At 50.0% G+C, this 10,236-nt stretch overlaps 1 protein-coding gene across 6 annotated transcripts in view; it reads left to right on the plus strand.

The window, feature by feature from the left end:
* Window positions 1–10,224, plus strand: part of ACACB (acetyl-CoA carboxylase beta) — a 58,342-nt gene extending 48,118 nt beyond the window's left edge. For all 6 annotated transcript variants that reach the window (XM_059713394.1, XM_014598472.3, XM_006264182.4 and 3 more), the window contains 13 exons: window positions 482–602; window positions 1,121–1,231; window positions 2,010–2,153; window positions 2,577–2,697; window positions 2,856–2,952; window positions 3,333–3,429; window positions 3,620–3,755; window positions 4,240–4,417; window positions 5,351–5,463; window positions 5,695–5,849; window positions 6,773–6,943; window positions 8,240–8,376; window positions 8,586–10,224. In XM_059713394.1, coding sequence (XP_059569377.1) covers window positions 482–602; window positions 1,121–1,231; window positions 2,010–2,153; window positions 2,577–2,697; window positions 2,856–2,952; window positions 3,333–3,429; window positions 3,620–3,755; window positions 4,240–4,417; window positions 5,351–5,463; window positions 5,695–5,849; window positions 6,773–6,943; window positions 8,240–8,376; window positions 8,586–8,712 — 1,708 coding nt within the window. In that variant the 3' untranslated portion in view covers window positions 8,713–10,224. The remainder of the gene's footprint in view (window positions 1–481; window positions 603–1,120; window positions 1,232–2,009; window positions 2,154–2,576; window positions 2,698–2,855; window positions 2,953–3,332; window positions 3,430–3,619; window positions 3,756–4,239; window positions 4,418–5,350; window positions 5,464–5,694; window positions 5,850–6,772; window positions 6,944–8,239; window positions 8,377–8,585) is intronic.
* The last annotated feature ends 12 nt before the right edge of the window (window positions 10,225–10,236 follow it).

Below are 10,236 nucleotides of genomic sequence, written 5' to 3' on the forward strand. Positions count from 1 at the left end.
GGTACCAGCACATGCCTCGGCACTGCTCTGACTTGGGAGAGCCCCCGCGTGGTGGTAGGCCTCGCATTTGTAGCCCCTCCAAACCTACTCCACAAATGTGTGGAGCCAGTGGACAGGGCTTGTTTCTTGGCCTGCTCAAGCACCCATGCATTCAGCTCTCTTTGGCTTGCCCCAGCTCGGTGGCTGAGAGCTGCTGAGGTTTCTGTCCCACAAAGCTCTTGGGAGTTCAGGGAAGGGGCTCCAAACAGGACTGGATCCATATTTTAGCTCCCTCAAATCCACCCCTCTTGGGGGTGGAGGGAAGTAAGGCACAAAAAGGAGAAGTGCCTTCCCCGGGATCATGAATCCAGTGTGTGGCAGAGCCAGGATTCAAATTCAGGTCTCCAGGGCTCAGCCCAGTGCCTTCCTTGCATTAACTTGGGAAAACTACCGTCATCTTTGATCTTACTTGCTCTACAGTGTCCCTCCTGGTTTCCCACAGGTACGTCCTCACAGATATCATTGGCAAAGAAGAAGGACTGGGTGTGGAGAACCTGCGAGCTGCTGCCACCATTGCTGGGGAGACCTCTCGTGCATACGAGGAAATTGTGACCATTACCATGGTAGGGCTTTTGCTGTCTTCTACTTACTGTTTTGTCCTGTGAGCTTTTCACCTTGTTTCCTATCTAGGATGCACAGCCCCTCTGGTACTTGCTTTCCAAGCCATATTTGGGAGCTCAACAAGGTGACTCCTACTCGGTCAAGGAAAACGGAGAAAAATACAGGATGTGGAGGCTTCTTGAACTGGCTTAAGCATCAATATTCAGAAGTTCTCAAAGTTGCAAACCGCTTAGGACTGGCTTTTTAAACTAAAAGCCCAGCAGTTTGCTACAACACATGCATTATTCAGTGAAAGAAAAACAGAATAGCCTGCTATAAATTGGCAGCTGGGAAGCTACAGCGTCAGAATGGGCGGATGTCATTCGGTCACTTAGACTGTGATGCTGAGAGCATGTAGATGAAAAGTGCAGTTTCTGAATTATCTTTCCGCCTGGGTGATGAGAAAATGCAGAATGCTGTTGACTCTCGTTCACAATTACATCGCTCTGTGTTAGTAATTCTTCAATTCTGTGTCTGTTAGGTGACCTGTCGTGCCGTAGGAATTGGTGCTTATTTGACGAGGCTGGGCCAGCGAGTCATACAGGTGGAGAATTCCTACATCATTCTCACTGGAACCAGGGCTTTGAATAAGGTAATGAATAATCTAGTTATACCCGTTACTTGACTTATCCCCTAGAAACTGTCTTCTCTGGTGCCGAGTTGTGCTGCTTTGCAACCCAAGAAAGGTTTACCCTCTTCCCACCTCCAGAGCTTTTAGGTTTTTTAATTGGACGCATAACACTTCTCTCATACAATTTCCACTGTGGTCTAGAAATGGCAATTTTTAAACTGAATGAATTCATAGTATTTGTGCAAAGAAGAAACCAGTAGGAAAATTAAAGTAAAGATATCTGTTTGAATGAGAGCATTATAAATCATTACATAGTAGTGACTGACAGCTCTGAAAGAGCTGGGCCGATGTGAACCCACACACCATGGGGGTCTTTGTGACAGAGGTTGAGAGATATGAGAGGTATTCTGGCTGGGAGCAGAACATGTTCCCAGTCCCTAACTCCATCGTCTAGTCTAAACAACTGCATATTTTGTGGGCTTTTCTGCCAGCCCAGTTTAACTTCAAGTGTGATTTTAAACTCAAGTAGCTGAACCAATCCAAACAAGCAGTAGTGGACACACTTACCATGTGAATTTTTAAAAAAACAAGGATCCTCGCTTCAGTTTAGCTTCAGTCAGCTTAGAGCAGGTTCAAATTAAATGCAAGGAAGTCCCGTGGCCTCTGTGAGGGAGGGAAGCCAGTTTACAATGCACAGAAGTATGTACCGGTCTAACTGAACAGGTGTGAGGCGCTTTAGGGAAAAGACCTACAGTTTAGGAAAGGGTGATAAACTTTGTCTATGGATGATTTCAACCAGGTCCTGGGGCGTGAAGTCTACACATCCAATAACCAGCTGGGAGGTGTGCACATCATGTATAATAACGGTGTTTCCCATGTCACTGTTCCGGATGACTTCGAGGGGGTCTATACTGTCTTACAGTGGCTTTCATACATGCCAAAGGTAGGTGACTACAACAGGATGGCAATGTAGTGGCTACTCTGCTTGATCATCACCAGTATGACTCCCTGGGCCCTCAGAAACCACGCCAAGTAGCTCCTTAGCACTGTTACGGGTACTGATGTGCCTTGGGGAGCTGTCGCCTTGCAGGCTTTTCTGCCCCTCTATAATAAACTAGTCCTAAATGGGGGTGGTCACGTGCAGAGCCATGCCTAGTAGACTTGTGCAGTGGTCCCACCTACCCTTAGTCATGTTAAATATTGTCTGTGCAAGTAGTGACTCTCCAGGAAATGGGTCAGGGTTAGGGATCTGTCTGTAACAGCCTACGCAGCTTTGGAGCGGGGTGGGGAGGGAACAAAGAGCTCCTCCAGCAGGATGGGCCATGGCGTTATGTTCAAGCAGGATTAGCAATCTTTTTTCTTATAGGACAATCACAGCCCAGTGCCTGCTACCGCCATAAGTGACCCCATAGAAAGAGAGATTGATTTTGTCCCTACCAAAGCCCCCTACGACCCCAGATGGATGCTGGCTGGAAGACCCCATCCAAGTAAGTAAGGGTATTCTCACTCCAGCACCCTCCTGTCCTCTGTGTGTGTGCTGCTATAACATCCTCAGTCTATTATGGTGGGGTTTTATTGCTGTTTGGCACAAGGGGTCATGAACTGCTGGGCAGAACGGCCTGACTGGCATTCTCTGATTTGGCAGCGGTCAAGGGGACCTGGCAGAGCGGCTTCTTTGATCACGGCTCATTCATGGAGATCATGAAGCCCTGGGCACAGACTGTTGTCACTGGCAGAGCAAGGTACCAGCCCGGTGCAGCTTCTCCCTAGACCCGTGCACTCTTTGAGAGCTGCGTCCTGGTGGAATTGGCCTGGCTCCAACCTCTAGGGTTGTTGATGCTGTGAGGCAAGCTGGGATCAATTGTCAAGTTACCCACATGCAGGACAGCTGGCATGCAGCCAGGCAGCACTGTCGATGGCATGGGTCTGCAGGGGTCCTGCCTGGAGCTGAAGGCGTCCTGGGAACAAGTTCAAGGGTATCTGTGGAGTGACTTTCCTACACCACGGGCGGGAGGAGGGAAGGGCTGAGCTGGCCGTACTCCAAGTCTTGTGGAAGACTTCAGCTTGGCACAAGCGAAAGCTCCTCTGCTCCAGCACCTGACATGACTGCTGGTCTCTGCAGGCTGGGAGGGATTCCCGTCGGTGTGATTGCTGTGGAGACCCGGAGTGTAGAGCTTACGATACCCGCTGACCCGGCTAACCTGGACTCCGAAGTAAAGGTACGTGAGGAAATCATCACGAGCCTCTGCACTGTTGCTGGGGCCGTGCTCTGTAGGGAAAGAAATCCGGGTCATCAGGCCACTTTGCACAGGGCTTGCAAGGTTGCCAGAACCATCAGCCATCTCACTAGTATCTGACTTCCCAGAGCTGTGAGGTGCAACCAGAACCCTCCTGCCCACTCTCTTTCAGATAGTCCAGCAAGCCGGGCAAGTCTGGTTCTCGGATTCCTCCTTCAAAACTACCCAGGCTATGAAAGACTTCAACCGGGAGCACCTCCCCCTCCTGATCTTTGGAAACTGGCGGGGGTTTGCTGGTGGCATGAAAGGTGATTCCCGCTCGGGTCAGAGGTCTCTGGACAGGAGAAATGGCAGACCAGCCATGCAGGACCCCTTTGCAAGATGGCCAGGCCCTCTGGGATCCATGTCCCTTGAGGGGATGCTGATGGCGTGGTGCCCCACCAAGAAATTCCCCTGCAGTGTGGAGGAAGTGATTTCAATTGCTGGTTTGGGGGTGGTCTTTTTGGACCCGTCTTTTCCCTGCAGAGGTAGCTCCCATTGCCTCTGTGAGAGAGGGAAGCACCATGGGTCACTTCAGGTAAGTCTGGCAGCTTTAGCCACTGGCTGCGAAGGACATGCCATTCATTGGTTTGCTGCGAGGTGAGGCCTGCCAGAGGTGAGAGCCGAGATCTGGGGTGAGGAGTGGTGACCTGGCACTGCTCTTGGGTATGTGTGTCCCAAGCCACGGTCAGCCCCACAGACAGGGATGCATTGCCGGGAAGGGCTCATTACAGCTGCACGTTGGTTTTGCAGACATGTACGATCAAATACTGAAGTTTGGGGCTCACATTATCGACTGCATCAGGCAGTTCAAGCAGCCTGTCCTTATCTACATCCCCCCGCATGGTGAGCTCAGAGGAGGGTCTTGGGGGGTGCTCGACCCAACTATCAACCCTCTGTACGTGGAGCTTTATGCCGACAAGGAGAGCAGGTGAGCAGTGCTTCTTTCCCTTTGGTTTCCTGTCACCTATTCTGGCATTTTCCTTATGAGTTCCAAGTCAGCCTTCAGCTGAACCTGGTAGGCTGGCCTTGCCTGGCCTTGCAAGGGTTGAAAGAGGTGATGGACCCAACATGTGGCCTCCCATCCCACATAGTGTGCATGTGTCCTTCATAGCAGATGCCTCAATCTGAGAACAATGATCTCTTCTTGGATAAATCCTTCCCGGCAAGCCATGGGGAACAGGGAAGGAACAGGCTGAATTCGACTAAACTGCAGAAGTTCCCACTTCATACTTCCAAGTGGAAACTGTTATTAGAAATGACGGCCAAGAACCAATTGTTATTTTAAAAAAAAAAAAAAAAAATTGAGCAGCCCTTAGTTGGTGTCATTTTAAAACTATAACAGGTGACCTGCCTAGAGAGGAGGCATGTTATGATTGGCAATAAAAGCAAGTACATGGTCCCTACTCTGAAGAGCTCTTTGAGTCACTCGCTAGGTCTTGTAACACTCTGAGACTTCCTTTTTTAATTGTTGTGAGTCAGCCCAAGCCACAAGCTGACACCTAAAAATTATAGGATGCTAATGCCATCTTACTAGATATTCTGCAAAGGCTGACGGGATGAACAACTAAATGATTTTTAATTATTATATTTTTATTATCCCCTTTTATCTTGGGTAAAAAAAATCATGGGCCTGAGAGGCAAGTAGCAAAGCATACTTGAAAGAAAACCTCTGCAGAAATCCCACAGGTTTTTGAAGGGAAAGTCTGGTAGTTTTCCTGTGTCCCTGATCTTCCTCAGAAGAAACAAATTCTTCCAAAAAAAAATAATGCGAAGCTGGGAACATTTCCCATGACTTGTTTGTTCCTCTGAAAATCTCTCCGCGAGACTAACCGTGACCTTTCCAAAACCACCTTGTACTTAGGGGAGGCATTTTAGAAGCTGAGGGAACCGTGGAAATTAAGTACCGAAGGAAAGATTTGGTAAAGACTATGAGAAGACTTGATGCAGTTTACGGCAAACTTGTTGAACAGTTGGGTAAGGAAAGAGTTTCTTCCTTTTCACTTGTCCTCCGATTGATGTTGTTTTGCTTAAAGCTTGAGACGAGCGCTCTCAAGAAAAAATAGACAAGTAAATAATATCCATGCTGAACTTTCAAGCCACTCGTGCGTAGCCTGAGATGTGCTGTTATCTTGCTCCCTAGTTTGCAGTGAATTGAACCCAGCTTCTGACTGATAAGTGCCTTTTTTTGTTTCCTGGGATGTTCAGGGACCCCTGTGCTCTCCGAACCAGAGCGCAAGGAGCTGGAGAAGCAGCTGAGGGCCCGAGAGGAGCTGCTCTTGCCTATCTACCACCAGGTGGCAGTGCATTTTGCTGACCTTCATGACACGCCGGGGAAGATGCAAGAAAGAGGCGTTATCACAGTTAAGCAACCAGGCTTCGCTCTCGGGTCTCGTTTTGCTTTCACCAGTGAAGCCCAGGTGTTTGGCTTTTTGAAACCATGCTCAAGGCTGGCAGGGAACCCTTTTCATGCCCTGGCAAGGGTGGGCAGGAGCCTTGGAGAGCTGTGACCTGAAAACGTTGCTCTCTGAAGCCACCATCCCCACACCCAGCAGGGTCCCCGCACCCAGCCACCATCCCCACACCCAGCAGGGTCCCCACACCCAGCCACCATCCCCAAACCCAGCAGGGTCCCCGCACCCAGCCACCATCCCCACACCCAGCAGGGTCTCCGCACCCAACCACGATCCCCACACCCAGCAGGGTCCCCGAACCCAGCCACCATCTCCACACCTAGCAGGGTCCCCGAACCCAGCCACCATCCCCACACCCAGCAGGGTCCCCGCACCCAGCAGGGTCCCCGCACCCAGCCACCATCCCCGCACCCAGCAGGGTCCCTGCACCCAGCCACCATCCCCACACCCAGCAGGGTCCCCACACCCAGCCACCATCCCCAAACCCAGCAGGGTCCCCGCACCCAGCCACCATCCCCACACCCAGCAGGGATGATTGCATTGTGGCACCCGGCTCAAAGCCTGGGTTATATCCCTGGGCAGTGTGGAAGGGAATTTAACTGGTCATCTGTGCTGGAGATGCTGCTGGCTTTCCTTAGTGTTTAACAAGCAGGGGGCCGCAGTCGGCAGGGGCAGTCATGGGAGGGAGGGAGGGAGGGAGGGAGGGAGGGAGGGAGGGAGTCTTTGGACACGACCACGAGAAGCAAACGTCGCCTCCAATCTTGCATCCCCGCCATTAATCAGAGAACATGTTATAGTGGAAGGTCAGCTGTTCCCTCCTCTCACCCCTCCACAGAGCCTGAGTGTTGAGCTCTTTCCCTCTGCCCCACCAGGATATCCTGGAATGGAAGAATTCCCGCTCATTCTTATACTGGCGTCTGCGGCGCCTGCTGCTGGAGGAGGTGGTGAAAGCAGAGATCCTGGAGGCCAACAGCGAGCTCAGCCACATCCACATCCAGTCCATGCTGCGTCGGTGGTTCATGGAGATGGAAGGGGCGGCGAAGGTATCTCTCCATCTTGGCTGGTCAAGATGCTCCCACTGCTGGCTTGTCCTCTGCTGCCTCAGCACGTGCGGCACCCCCCAGTGTCACACATCCCACACGCTCGCGTTCTCGCTTTGGCTCGGCTTGAATGTGTGGCTGGAGCTGTCGTCCTGGAGCTTGGGACAGTCGTGCCCCGTTGAGCACTGAGGGGCAGGGACAAGGGAGCGGGCGCAGAATCTGGGACTCTGTCTCTTCAAATCAGGGGACTCAAATTGGACGCGAGTGATCAAACGTAAACAGAACAGACCAAAAGAAAAAAAAAAGAAGTATGTCGTATTGTTAATCGCTTTAGAGTGAGAAAGGGTCTCGCGCTGGAGAGAGATGGGATTTCACGCCTCTGCTTTCAAGCAACACGGCGGCTGGTGTTGGTCTTAGAATTTAGTTTTTGGGGGCTTTAGAGAAATTTTTAAGAGGATGCCAAGTGCAAGGTGAAGTGTATGTGCAAACTGGCCATCTTGGCAAGTCGTTTCTTTACCCAGTAAGATGCCAGAACCACCACTCGGGGAAATAGAAGTAGGGGCATTTAAATGAAGACAGAGTCCCCCCAAAAAGGAAACAACATGAATTTAAGACTATATCTTACCAGATCAACTTGAGCGCTTGATGAAATTATGGGTGGAAAAACGAGCTGTTCCGAGTCAAGCCATGTAATTAATACAGCTTTGCTAAGACTTACTCCTCAAGCTGAACTCCCTTTGCCTGTCACCAGTGCTGTCGTGATGGCAGAAAATGGGTTTCCTGACCCCAGGCGGAGTGCCAGGAGAAAGGGGAGGTTATGGAGTTGAGGGAGGAGTCTAGCAGTGTGCTGCTGGAGTCTCTGTTTAGCTCCAGTTTTACTTCACATCATCTTTAATTACTAAGCAGAGGGAATGAAGAGCAGGTCTGTGGAAGTAGCTGAGCTGGAAGAATTTAGGAATAGCAGAATGGATCGAGTAATTCAGAGTGAGCCAAAAAGAGGAGGCGGTTGGAATAGAAACTAAGTATTGGCTTGAACAACTGTAGGCAAGCACATCTGGGAGTGGAGAGAATAATTCCAGAGTCTCTGCCATTTATTAGCCCCCAAAACCTGAATAATTAGCTGGCACCAAAGAAGCTGGAGTGCTGGGGAGAGGCGGGCAGAGAAGGGGAGGGTTACAAGGAGAACTTGCAAAGGGAGCAAGAAGGGAAGTAGGTCAGATGGCTTTGTAGGATGGCTTCTCTCTTGGATGTGCGTGCACCCACACAAACGTGCTAAGCTACTCCTGGTACTTCTTATAGGGCTATCTCTGGGACAACAACCAGGTGGTGGTAGAATGGCTGGAGAAGCAGTTGCAGGAAGAGGACGGCATCCGATCAGCCATTTGGGAAAACATCAAGTACTTGAAACACGATTATGCCCTCAAACATGTCCAGAGGTGAGTGGAGCGGGGCCCTCCTTGTCCCTGCCAACAGTAGATGGGAGGTGTGTGAATAAAAGCAACAGAATTAACCTGCTTCTGATGGGTATAAATGGCCTCGCTTAGAGTATGGCATGTGGCAGGGACTCCAGCAGTTTTGGCTCTTAGCTTGTAATATGCTGAACCATAACACCACCCTCCTCTTTCCTCTCTGGTCTGCCCTGCAGTGTGGTGCAAGCGAACCCCGAGATCACCATGGACTGCATCATTCACATGACCCAGCACATCAGCCAAGCTCAGCGGGCCCAGCTCGCTCGGCTCTTTTCCACAATAGAGAACCCCAACTCCCCCTGACCAAGGGGCTGCAGGGGCAGTCACTGTCGGGGGAGAGGAAGTGCACAACGATAAGCTGCTCCTTCAAGACCAGATACTGTCTTCAACCCTAGTGCTGAAGTCCCAGACTCCGACTGCGTGCCTACCTAAAGGGTGCTGGTATTGCATTGTATACCACTAAGACAGACTTTTTTTCCAAACGTGTGTGCACACCCTGTATTCGTGGGCATCATTTAAGAAAAATAATCCATTGCAGTGGCATCATTTTGCAGAATTTGAATTCCCCCCAGATCCGCTGGTGTCCCCAGCATGTGGCCGCTGCTTCATCCAGGCTCCCAGTTCATTTTAGAAACAAATTGGGAATCTTTTAAATTTGTTTCTGGTAAGCGCAGTTTGTGATCCTTAAAAGTTCAGATGCACTTAGCTGCAAAGAATGGATGGAGCTGGGAATAGAGATCCAATTCTGTATATGTATAAAGTACCTGAAAGGGAAATATTTTTGTACTAGCATTTCACATTGGCGACCACCCGTTAGCATAAGGAAACCTCCTAAGCTTTAATGAATGGTATCAAATGGGGTGTTGCAAATGTTCAAACTCAACCACTCAGAAGCCATTGGGGAGTCGTGGCAGTGATTCCTAAATGATTACCAGGCCATAGCCAAAGACTTCCAGGAAGATTTCAAGAGCCATATGTTTTCAACCTGCCTTTTGCTTTTGTTTGCAGTCGGGGCCCCTTTTTTTTTTTTTTAAGTCTCATGTGGGATCTTCTTGGGATTGTTCCAATGTCCCCCCCTCAGTCAACTTCCCACGAACACAGGTGCCTTATTTTTTTACATGAATTCAAGTATTCCATTCCCAACCGTTGTACTGCAATAAAAGCAGCGGGCAGATCATAGGAAGGTCTTGGCTGGGTTTTCTATTGTACAGCAGTTGCCAGGGCCCTGAACAATTTGCTTAAATGTAGCTACAGTAGAGAAGCAACCCACCCTTTTACTAATTTAAAAAAAAACACTCAGGTTAAGTATACTCTTCGGGTGCTGGGAGCTGCACAACCGCCCGTCCTGAGCATGTCATGTCTCACTGCGATGGATTGATTGCCTGAGCTTTGTCAATCTTAGGTAGGCTTTTATGTAGTATCTGCAGGGAATTGAGGGGGGAAACCAGTTATCTGGTTTAAATGCAGTGTTGGGGAAGCCACTGCTGGCCAGTATCACAATTCCTGTTAGGCAGTTTTAGGATAAAACCAAAGAGAAGCACAGGGCAGCTGACACGTAATGGGAGACAAATCAGCTGTGCAGGGAGTGGCGAGGTCCTCCTTGGAAAACGTACTTTGTACTTGGTTGAGCAGAGGAGGGCAAAAGGGGGACAGCAGGCGGGAGAGGCATTTAATGTGCGTCTGGATTTGACAGGTGTTCAGAAACGTGCTGTGTCATGGAGGGGAAAATGTATCCGTTGCCAAACTCACTGTGTAAGAAGCTGGGAAAACGCAGTAATGCTGCTCCAAATAAAAATGACCAGGGCTTTCAGGAAAGATTCTTTGCTC

The sequence above is a fragment of the Alligator mississippiensis genome, chromosome 10, assembly GCF_030867095.1.
Source record: "Alligator mississippiensis isolate rAllMis1 chromosome 10, rAllMis1, whole genome shotgun sequence".
Taxonomy (NCBI): domain Eukaryota; kingdom Metazoa; phylum Chordata; order Crocodylia; family Alligatoridae; genus Alligator; species Alligator mississippiensis.